Source organism: Lycium ferocissimum, chromosome 5, assembly GCF_029784015.1.
Source record: "Lycium ferocissimum isolate CSIRO_LF1 chromosome 5, AGI_CSIRO_Lferr_CH_V1, whole genome shotgun sequence".
NCBI lineage: Eukaryota > Viridiplantae > Streptophyta > Magnoliopsida > Solanales > Solanaceae > Lycium > Lycium ferocissimum.
The window spans coordinates 13,053,384-13,071,430 of NC_081346.1; the positions used below are offsets into that span (position 1 = coordinate 13,053,384).

Sequence of the window (18,047 nt, forward strand, 5' to 3'; positions counted from 1 at the left end):
TGATGGATTTAATGCACTATTTTTTAAGAAGTCCGGTCTATAGTGGGGGAGGAAATAGCGATGTTGTTCTAGATTTCTTCTCCAAAGGTACACTTCACAAAGCTATAATGTTACTTTGATCCCCAAAGTTGCCCACCCTACCAAAATCGAATATAGACCCGTATCTTCGTACCTTACTTTTACAGATTATATCAAAGGTGCTTACTAATAGATTAGTGGTGATGGATGGTACGGTAGATAAGAATCGCCCTTTTGTACCGGAGGCGATTAATGACAATATTATCCCGAGTAATGAATTGGTTAAAGGATATGGGAGAAAAGGGGTATCTCAAGATTAAAAGTCGACATGAAAAAGGCTTATGATTACGTGGGTGGGGATATCTCAAGCAAATCCTTCACACAGTTTCCTCATAAATTTGTAAATTGGATATACCATTAGCACCTTCATACTCAATTCTCATCAATAGTCAACCTAGTCCCCCGTTTCCCGGCAAAAGAAAGGATTAAGACAAGGTGATCTTGTCCTTTTTTTGTTTGTGTTAGCTATGGAATACTTACTTATTAAGAAGTTGAGACACGTCCCGAGACTTTAATTACCACCCTAAATGTGAGAGAATGAACATTGTGCAACTAAGTTTTTTGATGATCTACTATTATTCGGCGAGGGGATACAGTACATTACATTGTTATATGGCTTGTTCATGGAATTTTCGGCCGCATCCGGTTTGGTCGCTAATAATGATAAAAGCTCCATTTTTGGAGGTGTTTCAAATGAAGATCGCAGGAAATATTGCGGGGAGTTGGGGTTCTCAAGTGTACTTTCCCATTTAGATACTTAGGAGTGCCATTGTGTACTAAAGAGTGTCTATCCTCCAATTCCAACCTTTGATAGATAAGATTATGGGAAGAATACGAAATTGGACATCCAGGTTCTCCTGTGCAGGAGAACTCGGCTCATAAAAAGTGTATTATTCTCGGTTAAGTATTTTGGTCCTGTGTCTTTATATTGCCAAAAAAAGTGATTAAATGCATTGAAAGTCTATGTCAAAAGTTCTGTGGACGGGGAGGGGTAGACAAAAGAAAAGCGCGTGCGGGGAGACATTGTGTAGTCCTGTTGCCCGGGGGGTCTTAACTTTACGGACATCCAAACTTGGAATAGGGCGACGATAACCGTAAGCTTTTGTGGAACATTTGCAAAAAAAGGATACGATGTGGGTGCAATGGGTACATATTTACTATGGTAGGCAAGGTATACGGGGGTCAAAAGCGCCTCGAAGCTTCTTGGATGGTGAGGAAAATACTCCAAGCTTGTGAATATTTTCAAAATCTTTGGATGGAATGAAAATTATGTGATGCGATAGGAAAAATTCTCAATCAAACAAGTATATCTCAAACTTAGGGGGGAGTATCAAAAGGTTGCACGGAGGAAATTGATTTGTAATACGGTTGCTTCCCAAATGGATGTTCATACTATACTTAGCTTTTCATAGAAGACTACTCACCAAGGAAGGTCATTTGGATGGGAATGTGTAGAAGATGTAACTTGTGTGCCATGTGAAGTTGAGGTGGAGACAATAAACCACTTGTTTTTTAGGCGCAATGTCTCGGCTCGGATACGGCAAAGATCCTTATATGGATCAACATCCATAGACAAGCGCAAACCTGGGATGAAGAAATGAGGTGGCTATTGATCAATATCGAGAAAACAACTTGCGGCGAGATCTACGGGATGGCATTAGCGGATTGTTTATTACATATGGCGGGGAAAGGAATCGAAGAATTTTTCAAGGGAAGAATAGAGACAATGCAACACTTGTGAGGCGGATTGTGCAGAAGTTCACATCGGGGGCGATTGAGACCAAGACCGGCCATGCCGCTCGAGTTTACATGAATTTCTATCCATAGTGAAGCCTATCTTGTATACATGTGTTAGTGATGCTATGAAGCACGTTTTGATACGGTAGCTTGGACTAAGAGGTAGTCGTTATGCACGGGGGGTTTGCAGTTCTGTTTTTTTTGCTTTGTAATTCTCACTTGGTAATAAAATCATTTATTTACCAAAAAAAGATAATGCAATATAGGTCAAGGGTATCATTTGGATAAATCTAAATCAAGAAAAGAGCATGCGCACTAGACTCGGACACTCGATATGTCTTCAAACATGATGGCCTTTTTTACCACAGGGGTAGATCTAAATCAATTTAAAGTCGAACACGTCCGTTTTATTGACTTATAAGATGATTAACCGAGCATCAATAAAAATAGCTCAGATGATTATCTATCACACTATCATGTGTGACAAAACTAAAGCTACCGCTAGTGCGGGGTCGGGGAAGGGCCGGACCACGGGTGCTTGTACGTAGCCTCACTTGCAAGGGTGTTTTCACGGCTTGAAATCATGACTTCCTGGTCACATGGCATCTATCACACTATCATCAGTGTTATAATTCTAATCAGAACTCAGAAGACCCCTTCACGTCTATTGATAGAAAATTTGGGGGCACTTGAAATATAAATTCACCATAAATTATAATTTGTGGTGTGGGCTTTCTATCGGGTTTTCTTATCCATCACCAACCAAGACGCATGAAAACGGTCTTAATGAAGCTACGTAGAAAGATATCATGGCATTAAAACTTAATTATGTATATTGATTGTTCGTTCACTTCAAACATTCAAAAAAGACCATTTTCCGTGTCAAATGACAGGGATTTGTTTGGTTGCTTAGGAAAATCCCAGACAAAGAAATAAATAATTTTTGGGTCCATTAGTAGGAACAAAAGGTCCCTTATTCAATTCAATACCATGTTCACGACATCTTTTTTTTTTTTTTTTTTAAATAATGTTATTCACATTTGACTAGGCTTTTCGGGCGTTCAATAATTAAGCCGTTTTTCAGAATAATGCTATTCGAGTTGAGAGGTATAAACCTTAAGAGTGTGTTGGTATAGCATTAAAAAATTCTCTGCTAAAATAATTTTTTAGTGTTTAGTTTAAATTGTTGACAGATGAACATACTTAGTTGAACTGGTGTTTGGTACTTTATTGTATTTAAAATTGGATTAGACCAAATGCATTGCAAGATGGTTGTTTGCATAAAAGTAATAGTTTTTCCTTCAATATCACTCTTGTCCACCAAACGATGACCAAAAACAGTACCCAGAAGGAAGAAAATAAATGCAAAAGCAGACGAAATTTGGTGTCCAACTTCTTAAACAAAGAGTACCCCTTATTCACAATGATTGATAATACCAACATCACATCAACACTTACCAAAAAAGTCCCAATTTAAGAGATACTATTGAAAATTGTGACAACTAAATTAAAAGGCAAAAAAAAAAAAAAAAAAAAAAAAAAAAACGCTTCAAACTAAAGGAAGATACCATTCCTTCTTCTTCACTCAAAAATTCTGAAGGAAATTAAACACACGTCACAACAAATTATTAAAAGCCCCCGTTTAGGTAGAACGTAGTGAACATAAGAAAAGAACACCACAATGCCCCCTTCTGAAATTGCTTTCCCTCTGCTTCATTTTTCACCTAAAACTCGTCTAAAAAAGACCCTTTTACACAAGTACTACAGAGTTATGAAATTTACCAAAAGAAATATCATCCCACTTCTTGTTTTCATCTTATCATTTGCTTCAATACTCAGACTTATCAAGATTTCTGTAATCACTTCATATTCTTCTCCAATTTTTTCCGTCTTGTCTCCAGCTGAATACCGCCCTCATCTCCTCACGGAGAAAGAAATCAATTTTCTCTATGATATTGTATCCCGAAAATCCCCTGGCAACATTCTTGTTTTCGGGCTTGAAACACAATACTCTTCTCAAATTTCGACCATCAACAGCGGTGGATTCACTGTCTTCCTTGAAGACAACCTCGCAAAGATCAATGCTAACAATTCCGCGAGTAATACAAATAGTACTCGAATTCACAGAATCGAGTATCAAACAGTTGCTAGAGATGCTTACAAGCATTTGAAACACGCTAGACAAAACCAAAAACACTGCTACATTTCATCAAGAAAGTGCAAATTTATGTCACTTGTGACAAAAGTTCCTAAAGAAGTGTACAAAGTGAAGTGGGATTTGCTGATTGTGGATGGACCAGATGGGGATAAGCCAGAATCACCAGGAAGAATGGCTGCAATTTATATTGCTGGTGTGTTAGCAAGAAGAAGCAAAAAGAAAAAAGGGACTCATGTGTTGGTACATGATGTTGATAGAATGATTGAGATGTGGTTTTCTTGGGAATTCTTGTGTGACACTAATTTGGTTTCTTCTAAAGGGAAATTCTGGGATTTTAACATACTAGCAAAACCAAATGCCACCACATTTTGTCCCACATAATTGAACATGTATAGTCTGATACTGTAGAAGAAATTCTTTTGTTTGCCATTAGATCTAGGCATCTAGCTTATGTTTGTTTCATTACTATATATCTTCCCTAAGTTATCTTGAGAATTCATCTTAATTTATCTCTTTGTAAATTAGCTCCCTTCAATAGATGTTTAAATCCAAGAATGCCTCCATTCATTAATCCTTTCAATCTTAAGGTTTAATCCCTCCATTTGAATGGTAAATAGTATATAAATTTCCAGAATGGAGAAGATGAAGGATCTGGTACAAGAAATTAGGGGTGTCAAATAGACAGGTTAGACTGAATTTGAGCTGGTGAAAATAAGTTGAGTTAATAAATGGGTTGATTGGAGCAATGTTTGTAGCCTCGTTCTAAATATTTGTAACTCCCCCCCACCCCCAAAACCATCACCACTACACCTCAATCCTCGAGTAAATTACCACTCGTTGAGTGCAATATATCATTTTTGTGGTTTGAATTAGTTTGCCTGAAATTCACCAAGTGGTTTTAATTACACAATCAGTTCTTGAGTCTCTTATCACCATTTGGCTATTCTATACTTCTTCCTCCCTACCCTTCTTTCTTCTATCACTTTTAGAGATAATAAGTCTTCAATAGAGCTTACTTATTCAATCAAATCTATTTTAATAGTTAGATACAATTTTAATCTAAAATCTAACAAGACAAGTGATGTGTCAAAAACTACCTCCTTTTTCTTAGAACAAGTACAGCATTAGTGACACTTATTACTTCTATTCACTTGCTATTTACCCTTTTGCACCGAAATCAGTCCCATAATAGAGCAAGCAATGGTCATCTACTGCTTGTTAACAACGAAAGATCAAATGCCAATAATTTGCCACCAAAAGAGTCAACTTAGATCTACAATAATAATTCAACAATCAGCCTGTGTGTGTGTGCGCGCGAGAGGGGGGGAGGGGGGGGGGGGGGGGGTCATGTCTAAACGACAAACACTTTTTCAACCTGATAACCAATAAGGTTTAAAAACATGAAAAGGTTTTCTTTTCCCATCAACACTAGAGATATCTACAGAAACTGTGTTTGCCACAACCTGATAATCAACAAGGTTCAGATGCAAGAGACAGGTTTTTTTTTCGAATTAACACTAGAGATATTAACAAATAAGAGTGTTTGCCATCAACAACTTTACCAAGTTAGCATCATGAGTATAATCTGGATGATGAAACTTAATCGGGCATTAGCAAATCTCAGTGTCAAACTTGAGAGATATGCCCATGCTGAAGAGCTCCTGGCACAGCAACTTTGCCCCATATGGCACATTAACTTTCACTATATCTTCAACTGATTCACAGAACCGGCAAAACGGACCCCTTACCTTACCACCTTGCACAGATCTCTGGATTACATTTGCCATGTTCTTGCACTTACCACAGATGTGCATCTGGGAGGAGTCACTGAGTGTGAAAAGGCGTTCATGCAGATTTGCTGCAGCACCATGAGCTATAAGACAGTCGCGTTCCATTTCACCAAACTTAATTCCACCAAAACGTTTTCTGTCTGCCACAGGTTGGCGAGTAAGGGGATGGACAGGCCCAGTGTTACGGAATTTCACCTTGTCTTCAGCCATATGGATGAGGCGTTGATAGAATGTTGGTCCCATGAAAATTAGGGAATTAACCATTTCACCAGTCCGGCCGTTGTAAACTCTCTCATTTCCCCATCTGGAGAATCCTCGCCTGCAGGTCATATAGCATTTAATAGTCAATGACAAATCACCAGAATTCACAAGTGAATACAACAAGACAAAAACACAGCTTGACTGGTCGGCACAAGAATATGGAATTATGAAAAAAGGCTATCAGATATCTTACCCATGAAGCTGCTCCATTATGGCATCAACTGATAAAGTGGAGAAGGGAGTGGCATATTTTTGACCACCACCTAGGGCAATGCCCTTCCCCAAAGAAGCTTCCAGCAGCTGACCAGGAGTTTGCCTTGAAGGAAATGCATGGGGATTGATTACAATATCTGGAACAATCCCCTGAACTGTAAAAGGAAAGTTCTCCTGAGATTCCAGAAATCCAAGGACACCCTTTTGTCCATGCATGCTAGAGAACTTGTCTCCAAGACATGGAGAACGAACCTGCACAGAATATACAAGACAACTGGAATCATTTGAAGGGAATTAGGATTAGTTATATAATGTCTTCCCAGTATATTCTTTTTCTAGAGGGAACAGGGTGGACGAAATGTAAAGATGGGTGGTAGGTGACCAGTTCACACTATTTGAATCGTAACACAGAAACATAATGCTTACCCCTAACAGCTTTCTTTGCCAACTTTTTTTTAGAAGGTAACGTAATTTTATAGATAAAGTAGCACAAAGGATTCGCTATAGGAACTCTACAATGTTGGCATAGCAAAATAGCAAAAGTACTCCCAATCTAGTCCTGTACGGGATTCTAACATCTGTAGCATTGATTCAAACTCATTCACATGTTCCAATTTACACCACAAGTAAAACAAAATATGTGTTCTTTGCTAACTTTAAAGAGTACAAAAACTTCTGAATAGATATATCAAATAATGTACTGTGTGACTCAGTATCAGCTGTTGGTACTTGGGACCTTGTCCCACATGTCGAAGACACGGGGCTTGGACAGCTTAAGAGCTCTCTCCACTCACCTCATCAGGCATCTTTTTAGGATAAAAAATCCCTCACACCATGTTGGTGGCGGAGTAATACCTCATAAGGATTTGTTGAAGGATCTATTTGTCAATAGGTGGCGCAAAAGGGCAGCCACAAACCCCTCGTTGGAGGTGGAGAGAACTCTGTTGATACATCGGACATTTTCTACACTAGTTGAAAACAAGGAGCTTGGGTAGTTTATAACTCACTTGCTACTATCACTTTGTCTTACTGGATAAAACCCCCAACACAGGATAATACTTCCTAAGGGCACGTAGATGGATGACCAGAGGCGGAGCTAGGATTTTGAGTTTATGGGTTCTCGATTCTAGAAAAAGAAACTTATTGGGTTATTGATAAATTATTTATACATATTAAGCGAATTTTTTAACACGAATACAAGGTATGCGCCAAGCCTACTGAGTTCTGCCAAACCCGTAAGCGGAGTGCTAGCTCCGCTCCAGGATAAATCTGAATATCAACATAAGCCAGTCCTTAAAACATCAAGCTGGAGGTTTTCTACAATGGCTTCTAGCTTCTACTTATAGACAGATCAGCTTTTATTCAGTTCAGTGGCTAGTCTTTCAATGTGTTCATTAATAAGATGGTTCAAGGCACTTGCAGCTATATATGGTGTTTATGTATATAGCATCCTTTTTCCTTTATCATGAAGATATCCCATGAAGCGCAGGTACTTTAAGAAGCTTGCTAAATTGCCTGCAAACAGTTTTCCAAGGACTTAATATGGTGTTTTACATAAAGAAATGTTTCTCATAAACCTGCATCTTAAAGCAATAGTTCCATATTGAGCTACCGAGTCACATAGGTAGAGGCATATACATAAACACACACACACACACACACATTATATTGGGCATCTTACTTGTCTGAGAGATACAACAGCAAAATTCTTCCCTTCATCATTAGCAGAGAGCAAAACCTTCTGAACCATACCCCTTTCCGTGTGCTTCAGCTTGACACTGTGATCAGCCCCTGATTCAGCAAATTTCCCAATTATAATATCTCCGCTCTGGAGATTTGCCCCAATGAATGGAAAACCATCATCATCCAGGCTGTCCACTCGTCCAATTTTACTCTGGGTTTTCCCAAAGTTAACAGAGTCCTCAACCTTTAGCTTCTTAGCAACAGCTTCCTTATTATCGACCTCAGCCTTGTAGCTCCTAACATGCTCCGATCGAAACATTCCACGCTCCAGTGAAGCACGATTCATAACCAATGAATCTTCTTGGTTATAGCCAAGGTGAACATTTACTGCGACAATAGCACATTGCCCATTGTAGTATTCAGGCCGCGGAAGCATTCCTTTCTGGTGACGAGCATTTTTTGGTTTCCCAAGGGAATCTGACAACATTGTCCGGAAAAGTGGCCTCTGAGGATAATATAATTGATGGGTATTCGTATCAACTCTATTGTTCGGATTCACGGTTGAAAACCCAATTGCCTGTTGAGAGTGCTTCTCTGATTGGTAGAGGACCCTCCTAGCATGATCATGGTTTGCAAATGGGATAATACCACAGCTCAAGCCCAACAGAAATGACATGTCCAGCTCACAATGGGTATACTTTGCGGGTGGGTTCTCTTTATCTGCTTTCAAGACGTAATCAACTCCCCATGCAGTTCGACAGTCTTCTTCTTCTTCAGGTCCTATGAGCTCAATAATCCCATTGTCCAGAAGAGCTTGGAAGCCATAATCTCCCCCTTTCAGGGCTTTGATTTTCTTTAGATTTGAAACAACAAGAAGAGGGCGCAGAATCCTCCCCGCATCAGAAAATATGCGAATTTCACCCTGCAGCTCATCTCTCTTAACTTCAACCTAGAAGAAAATTTTAGATTGTTCAGTGTATAAGTATCAAATTGACAAATCTTATATGAAAATATACATCTTCTCAAAAGAAATATACTAGACTGAATTTTTAATATCCATGTACAAAGAGAGACTTTTCGCAGCACATCCACTGCTAATGAAAGAGTTTTCGGGTCAAATTTCCCCAATCAAGAAGCGTCAACTTCCATGATTATAACATGCATGGTATATCTACAAGTGCTAGAAGAAAACATCAAATCAATTGCCAAATTTGTATAAAGGTTATTTAATAGAGAACTCTTGGATTTAATCTTATTGTTCGCCAAATATGAGATAAAGGTCATTTCATCGAGAACTCTTGGGTTTAATTTTATTGTTTGAATCCTTCAATCTTTAAAATGTTATAATTCTTATTTGATCGTTTAAATTTCTGCACACTGCAAAGAGATATTTTCCAAAAGGTCATTTTTCCCCCCTTTTCCTGAGCCTTGGAGGGTAGAGTTAATAGTGTCTGTGCTAGTAGGAGAAAGCAAGTAGCTGGTGGATTAGCCGAGGTGCTCGCAAGCTAGTTGGACACCACCATTAAAAAAATGAGATATTTCCCAAAAGGAAAAAGCATCACAGAAGTGGAAAGGACAGAGTTCAAGGATTCCATCTATTCCGAACACATTGCGTCTATTTCCATTTAAGGAAACTCGGCAATGACAAGAGAGGGTTGCTCTAATAGTAGACCCTCTACTTCCAACCAAGAATGCAGTTCAGGTCACCACTGGACGTAAGAGGCACAACCTACTGTTTGGTAGCTTCAGGATTTACTAGCATACAAAAGTTATTCTACATTCAATAAAATATACCACAAAAGTCACGTCTATTTCAGGAACAAAGAGGAAAAGGCGAGACTTTCACATTTGGTTTATAATTTTATAATCACATCGAAGGAATTAATGGATGTATTTGCAATATAACAAAGCATTCTACAGTAAGTTTAATGACTCTGCTGTACATAATTAAATGAAAATGATCACTACTTACCCGGTGTGACACTTTATTCCTATCGGTGGTCCTAAATGATATTTTGCACTCTAACGCAATATACCATAAACTTGAGGAGCCAAGAGCATGAGACAAGTGTTTTACATTTGGCTTACAGTTTGATAATCATCCTTTTGATGAATTGACTATCATACTTATGATATAGACAAGTATTCTAATTTAAACAAATATTATAGCCATAAGAATCTGTACATGACTAAACTAAAATGATCATGAGTTAACCTGATGTGGGACCTTATTCCAGCGGCGTTTACATGATATTGTATATCCAATACAGTATACCAAAAGATTTACATCCTGCTTGAGGAAAATAGAGAAAAAGACAAGTCTCTATGTTTGGTTGAAAGTTTCATAACCATCCTTTTGGTGGATCAATGAACAAACTTGCAATATAAAGAAATATTCAACGGCAAGGTTCCATGACTCTACTGTACATACTTAAATGAAAATGATCATGAGCTAACCTGGTGTGGTACTTCATTCCTGCGGCGCTTACGTCTTAGCTTTGAAACGAAGAGTGCAGAATCTTCACATACTCCAACCCACTCCCCATCTAGTAGTACCTTTTGCTTTCCGTGGAGTGAGGTGGCACTATCGTCTACTAACTTTTGCATCCCACACCGGAACAATGTCTCAAGAAGTGGTTTCAAAATAGTTGTGCTGACAAGACCCATACTAGCCAAATTTTTTACCAGGCCACAATTTTCACCATCTGGGGTAGAGAGAAAACATACCTTTCCCCAGTGTGAAGGATGTCTGCATAAGTTATTTTAACAGTCATTAGATTATCATATTTAAGTTAAACAAAACAGAAACAAAATACCAAAAATAATTATGACAGAATGAGCAATGTTCAGGAAGCAAGAAAAATGAAGTCAACATTTTTGTTAATGGAAGCACAAAAAAATGGTCGGTATAAATTTACAAACACTTACGGGTATCTAGCATCGCCAACCTTCCCGGTGTATGTAACCTGCTGACGCGTTTTCCTCATATCAGCAGTCATTTGCAATGGATTTGTTCGTCTAAGAGTTGCAACTACACCAGAAACCCTCTCCATTCTCTTGTAAGCGTGACACCAATGTCCAGTGGAAAAAGCCCTGGAGAGACCATTGGTGATTATTGATGCATCCAAATAGTGCTCAATTGGCTGCACTTGTCGATCTCCATAAAGATCTCTTTGCATTGCCTTCACCATACGCCTTTCAGCATGTTTAATGTGCGCCCTGAGCTCCCGTTCAAGAAGCTCACCAGCCAGCTCCAATCGCTTGTTTCGAAAATCATCTCTGTTGTCAACCTTTCTGCGACCAATGAAAGAGTGCAACAGGCACTTTACCATATAGCCAAGGAAGCGAGCCTTCTGCTTGAAACCACTAAGATTAGGGAACAGGTATTCTTTTATGCACTGCTCAACAGATTCTTGAGGTGGAAATTTACAGCTCTTTATAAGTCTATCAACATAAGCAAGAGCCTTTTTCCCTTTCCTGAAATCCTCACAATTCTTATCAGCCTCATGGATTGAAGCCATTAGTATATTGACGATATTACTATCTTCAATATCCACATCTATTAAATTTACTACCTCCCTGTCAGAGGATACACCTAGAGCAAAAAACAAGATCCAAATTGGCATTTCTGCCAGGAAGTACACACTGAGGGCTTTTTCTCCTCCCTTGATGTGCTCAATCTTCAAGGTCTCAGTCAGTTTAATGTAGATTCTCTTCCTTTTATCACCAGGGCGATATCCAACCATCCAAGTGGGATTGCTATACACCCAGAGTCTTTTTAAACAAATCTGCTCCTGTGCAATGAAGGTCTGAAATGGAAATTACAAAAGGTTTCAATCTTTAAAGAACTGCGACATGAAATTTACTTATAAAAGGTCACAGAGATTAAACAATATTCTAAATCAATATAGTAATAGCACAAGTGTAGAATGCATGCCAAAGTTACAATTATTTCCTCAATCCCGAAAGAATGATGGATTCGGAGTGTGAGAGTCAGACACATTAAATTTCCGATATGAAGTATCCATTTTTTTTTTTTCTTTTGCAAACGAATATTACTCCTACATATTTAGAAACAACATAAAACGTACTCAAACCACAATTTTTTATTGCTAAGAGTAATTAGAAAATGTTGGAAATTTGTAGTCAAGAAACAAACTGTTTGACCTCCCAAATAGTACTTTGTCATTGTTTTTGTGACAAAGGAGTACTATATAGTCAGACAAGGGAAAAGATTGCATTACTCACCTAGAAGCTTGAGAAAGAGCTTCTGCATATAAGAGAGCTAAAGACCCTTCAAAGGTAACAATACTACTTTGCATTACCAGTTCAAAAAATTGAGCAAATAGTTTGGTTAGGTAATAAAGTCCTTAAGACATTTTAAAGTATCCAAACTAAGTTAAACCAGGTAACATGAAGTTTTTCTGTGCTTCAATTCTTAATCTGATCCCAGTTCCATATGAAACGGCTTTAAGATGTAACAGAACTGACATGAAGCAGACACAGTGAATGATTCCTTATTCTTCCCCCAGAAGTTAGAAAAGGTTTGTCGTGAAAGTATACATCAAGCTCATTCCTGCATCATATACCCCCTTTTTCCCAATACATCAGAAGCTAAAAAACATTATTTGTTTAAATATACCGAAAATGTTGGTTCACTGTCACCACCAGCCAAGTTATGCAGATAATGCTGTAAAAAGAATGTTCAACCATGAAGTGTTATTACAACTGCCTTATATTCAACAAGCACAGTGGATTTTTCTTGGATCATTGTCTTTACGTTAACAGCTTAGGTCCAAAAGTGCATTCCTTTGAGTGTGTATCACCTTTTTTGCACATCAAAATTCACAATCTACGCAACAACACAGAGCAGCGAAATCCATCTGATATACTAAAAATCACAGTCTCTTAGCTGCCTAACAATGAAATCTGATCTCCAACTGCTCTGAGTCATTTTATGGAAAGATATGTTGTTGTTAACGTCGAATCATATATAAGATACTAAGTAGTCACTCCAAATGTCTAGTGTCTTAATGGAACACAAGTTGATGCCTTGAGGTCCTGCATCAGAATTTTTTAAGCTGCACATGTAGGTTATACAGGGTCTGGCTCTAGGATCCATCATACTTCCGCTATATTCTATATATAGGTCATGCAAAAAGTTCTTGAAAAGTTCAAGTTCCTTATTACCTCTTGTCTATATGACTCTTTCTTTTACATTTGTTTGCTCTTATATCTCAGCATATTTGCGTCCCAGGTTAAAAGATAGAAACCAAGACTAGACTCAATGGGTTTTCAGAAAAGTAAATGACCTATCACCAGAGATTTGTGCTACGTGTATTAAAAGGCATGCATGCAACACTCTAATCACCACATCATAGAAAGTCCCAGTTTTTTTTTGTTTTTGGGAGAAATATACAATGTCAAAATTACAGTGTCAAAATTCTATCGAATACGCGCTTTCAGAAAAAATAAATAAAATACACCACTTACTTGTGCAACTTGTATTAAACATGCAGCATGATCGCTTGAAATCAACACATCATACAAAAGACAAAGTTCTTATATTATTTCCAGACTGGCGTTGAGGTTTTTACAGAAGAAAAATAACTTGTCATCATATGCTTTGCAACTTGTCTTACAAAATCAGAGGTCTTATCTTACTAACAGTATGTAATATCCAACCACATCAAATTCCGTTTGCACTAAGGTGGATAGGTTGGAGAGAGAAATAGGAGAGCTTTTGAAGTAGTGTCGAGTTTCTCTCAGCTGAGTAGTAGTCTCCGTTCCCTTATTTTCTTTTGGTGTAATCAGAAAGTTCCTTGTTGTATAGATGAATGGGCGGAGTTTGTCGAAAATCATATTTGGTAGATTCCTTACCTTTTAATCCTTGTATACAACCAGTTTGTCCATGTTTATGAATGAAAATACATTTACTTCATAAAAAAATGATGGAGGCACATCGTCTTTCCTCCTAAAGGTTCATACATGCTACAAAACTGTTTCATCAGTTCGAACTCTAAAATACTGGACATTATGTTAAGTGATACATAAATTTCACATTCATAAGATCTTCAACAGTATGCTCAATTAAAAACAATAAACAAACCCAAAAGTAGCTAGCACCTTCAGAACGACCTCACACTACACATCATTTTAATTAATCACATAGTTAAATGTCTAACATGAAAGATCTCTTTCATCCTCTTCTGTTATGCCTTCCATTATACGGACACAACTGTTGCAATTATCTGAATTTTCAAAATTAGAATATTTGTTAAAATTACTAGTACAACACTACGAATCAATTTGGGCTCGAATAAACAAATCATCCACATGCTTTCCATCCCATTGGACTTATTTTATTTTAATACTCAAATATATTGTCTTGTAGGAAAAAAGTGTCACAATCCAACTAATAGCCTGTTTGGCCAAGCTTATTTTTCCCCAAAAGTGCTTTTTTTTTCAATAAGTGCTTACTTTTTCAATAAGTGAGGTGTTTGGCCAAGCTTTTGGGAGAAAATAAGTGCTTCTAGGGAGTAGCTCAGAAGCTAAAAAGAAAAAAGCTTTTGTCCAAAAGTACTTTTCTGAAAAGCACCTTTGAGAAAAATACACTTAAAAGCACTTTTTAAAAGCTTGGCCAAACACTAATTATTGCTCAAAAGTGCTTTTTAGATTGATTGGCCAAACACAAACTGCTTTTCACCAAAAGCACTTTTCAAAATATGCTGATTTTAGAAGCTTGGCCAAACAGGCCATAAAGCTAAGATATTTAATTTGAAACATAAATTCTAACACTAACAAGTGAAATTCCTCTGTCTTGAGTTATGATAGGTTGATGTGTAGTAAAATGGTTGATGTGGCTGTTGTATTTTGAATAGTATCTTTATGTTTCACTTTGGACTCGATAAGGCTTAAATAATATACAAACTACCACCAACTTTCCAGCCTTGTATTCTATGCCCTCTTTAGGTAGAAAAGAGGGAGGTGTCGAGAGTGAGGTGCTAACAGGAAGATCTTACCTTTTCAGCCCCTTTGACTATGAAGTATCCCCCATGATCAAATTCACAATCAGGCTTGTCAGCACCATTCATCCAGCACAACTCTGAGTTCACCATCACAGGGATTCTCCCAACCAAGACATCTCTTTTATCTTCCATCTCCAACTCCTTGTCAACAAATCGTTCTACCCCAGTTTTGAACTTGTCACTTCTAACTAGCTTTTTTGTATACACCTGAAATCATATACAAGGGCAACCAATGAAAATAAAAGAACAAGAAACTAACAGAGGGAAAATAAATGACATGTGACACGGATGAGAAGGGATTATATTTCAAATATCAGTAGTACTCCAGATAAAGTTCGAATTTTGTGAAGTTTAAAAAGATGGTATCTAAGTATAAAGGATTAGGATGCAACAGCTCAGAGCCTCTTATTTCCTTTGTGATGACCATTTTCTCACTTTTCATCAGATGGGCAATGCATTTAAAAAAGAACTGTTCAAGAGAGACCAACAAGATTGGCAACTTAATCTGCGGAAGAATAAAAGAATGCAATTTTAGAACATAACTACCTAATTCAAAAGATTTTGATAAAGTAAAGTTTTACTATAAAAAGTCACTTGTATACAAGGAGTATACCACCAAAAAAAAAAAAAAAAAAAATTAGAAAACCTACAAGCTGGCCGATTCAAAATTGAGAATAATGAGGAAATGAATGTATATCAATAAACAGAAAGAAATTGATACACATAAAACTATAGACTATAGACAAGAACCATTGTTTTTTTGATTAATATTAGACAAAAACAAATTCCAAACCTGAACATGAGTTTCAACCATAATTCTAGCAGAATAAGTCATGTTCTGAAGGAGAGCATGCCGTGGCCACAAATCCAGGTACTCTTTCCCACCGTCCACAGAGAACTTCTCCCCTGCCCAAAACTTCGGCCGCTCAAGGCTTACTTTCCCAAACTTTATAGAAGCGTGCTTCCAATCACCTTCACCTCTCTTTGATGGATCATAACCTGGCTCAACATGGATCTCCCCAACCGAGGCAAACACCCTTTGGATTCCATAGTTGATGAAGTCATTATATGAATTAATCTGGTGACTGATTAAACCATACTTCTCAAAAAAACCAGTTGATGCCTTTTTACAGAAGGTTTTCAAGAAACTTTCACCCAGCTCTTTTATTGAAACCACATCAAGATCATCATCCTCATCCTCATCTTCTTCCTCATCATCGTCCCAATCATCATCACCTACTTCAAAAAGACCATCTATATCAAAATCCATCCTTGCTGATCCATTGGATAACTTCTCTTTACCACTACTACATCCCACTTCTTCCGTGATATCAGAAATTGTCATTTGAATGAAACGCCTGCATCAAATACAAAATCAAAGTGCATCAGTCGATATTAGTTTTATCCCAATACTTGTATGCACAAACATGTTCTGTACTTTCAAAAAGCATATTCAATCATTAATAGAGTAAAGAGACAATTTTGACAGCTAAAAGTCTTTAGATAGCCCAGCTGAAACTGCGAATAGTGTCCTTCCAAGAAGGCCAAGTGAACATTTTCTCTAAAAGGAGAAAGGACTAAGGCTTGGTCTTTCATTTCTAACTAAAAAACGATTTTATTTAGAAAATAACAAAGTAACAAAACAAAAGACTTGGTTACTACCCCCACCCCCCCAAAAAAAATGTCCATCAGGTAAAAACTGCAATTGCTTGGTGAAATTTGCTCTTGAATGTAAACTGTGCTTTTGACATCCCATTTCCACTCAAATTGAGCTATTTCTAAAGATGATAAGAGCTAAAAAATATAGAGAATACGAAAGGCTGTGACTTAGAGTATCTTTTATGTAGCTTTTGAATATGTAAATGTTACTTTTAAAAGATTAAAAATCACTGTCTATTCACACAGAAAATTCGATGCACTGATTCATTCTTCTCGGGATGGGGAAGATATATGAAACTTGTGCATGCCTTCTAAAGAAATTATGAGAAATTCCAAAATCATTACTAGCTATGGTGAGAGACAACAGAGAATAACAGAAAAACAAGCTCGACTTGAATTTACTCTTAGCATTTGTACATCAACTCATAAAAACCGGAAACTTCGATGACCCAAGACATTCACCAGCATTTCAAAAGACAAATAATCAAATGAACTGTATAAGCGACCCACATTACTAACTTTTTTGAAACTGCAAGAAAGCACTAAAGGTGCTTTCTGCATTTCCTGAAATGTATAAGCTGCCTTAAAAGATCTCTTCTCTTCCTTTTTTGTTTCACCTCTAGAAAACCCATAAAATGCCTTCAACATTTTCTGAAAAGTATAAGCTACCTTGAATACAAAACAAAAAAAAACAAAAAAAAAAACTTTTCATTTTTCTTTGTACCAAAAGAAAACCCATAAAGTGCTTTCAGCTATTTTTTTTTTAGGGATTTTAATCAGTTCACCTTTAAACTCCTAAACCCTAAAAGCATGAAACAGAAACAGAAGAACTCAACATGCAAGAAGTATCAGAAAAACAATTTAACCTATTTTTTTTATTTTTTATTTTACCTTCTACTTTCAAAAATAGCTAAAATTAGTTTCATTTCTAAAACCCCAGTACTTTTCTGATTCACCCACTTCTAAATACTAAAACCCTAAAAAGAATTTGCAAACAAAGCTGCATTATAGCTATATTGACATCATTACAAAAAAATTTCAAGAATCAAGAAAACCCACAAAGATTACTTAAAAACAAACACAAAACTATGTGAAACCCCACATTTTTCGGAACATCTTAACAGTTTAGAAGAAAATAAAAGAAAATGAAGCAAGAAAAGAGAAAGACTTACAAAGTAGCTTAGATTCTGCTTTGCTTTGCTCCTTTTGGAGTGAAATTTTTGAGAACTTTTTCGCAGTTGCACGAACAAACAAACAGAGTGAGAGCAGTGAGTGTTAACGCATTGGAAAAAGAATCAATTTGTACTGAGTGAATTGTGGGAGAGAAAATGACAAAAATGGTCCCTTATGTTTAGAAGTAGGTTCAAAATAGTCCCTGAACTATGTTGAATAGTTTGGTCCTTTTAAGTTCACGCTTTTGATGGGAACTATGGAAAAAAA

At 37.1% G+C, this 18,047-nt stretch overlaps 2 protein-coding genes across 2 annotated transcripts; one reads left to right on the forward strand and one right to left on the reverse strand.

Annotated features, from left to right (window-relative positions):
- The first annotated feature begins 3,186 nt into the window (after positions 1–3,186).
- Positions 3,187–4,690, forward strand: LOC132058220 (arabinogalactan O-methyltransferase 2). Its single transcript, XM_059450770.1, has one exon. It carries the CDS (start codon positions 3,497–3,499, stop codon positions 4,352–4,354), a length of 858 nt encoding a protein of 285 aa, XP_059306753.1. The 5' UTR covers positions 3,187–3,496; the 3' UTR covers positions 4,355–4,690.
- Positions 4,691–5,337: 647 nt separating this feature from the next.
- On the reverse strand, positions 5,338–17,931 carry LOC132056085 (DNA-directed RNA polymerases IV and V subunit 2-like). Its single transcript, XM_059448140.1, has 8 exons — positions 17,780–17,931; positions 15,742–16,306; positions 14,943–15,155; positions 10,849–11,729; positions 10,378–10,669; positions 7,919–8,869; positions 6,218–6,489; positions 5,338–6,082 (listed from the first exon to the last, which is right to left on the reverse strand). The coding sequence occupies exons 2-8, from the start codon at positions 16,291–16,293 to the stop codon at positions 5,584–5,586; spliced, it is 3,660 nt and encodes a 1,219-aa protein (XP_059304123.1). The 5' UTR covers positions 16,294–16,306; positions 17,780–17,931; the 3' UTR covers positions 5,338–5,583.
- Between the last annotated feature and the right edge of the window lie 116 nt (positions 17,932–18,047).

Bases quoted from the DNA above. Each gene is read 5' to 3' on its own strand.
- LOC132058220 (XM_059450770.1), top strand. From the start codon at position 3,497: ATGCCCCCTTCTGAAATTGCTTTCCCTCTGCTTCATTTTTCACCTAAA.
- LOC132056085 (XM_059448140.1), bottom strand. From the start codon at position 16,293: ATGACAATTTCTGATATCACGGAAGAAGTGGGATGTAGTAGTGGTAAA. The intron at 15,156-15,741 runs GTTTGGAATTTG...ATATGATTTCAG, and splicing joins TGGTTGAAACTCATGTTCAG to GTGTATACAAAAAAGCTAGT. The intron at 11,730-14,942 runs GTAAGATCTTCC...TTTCCATTTCAG, and splicing joins TAGTCAAAGGGGCTGAAAAG to ACCTTCATTGCACAGGAGCA.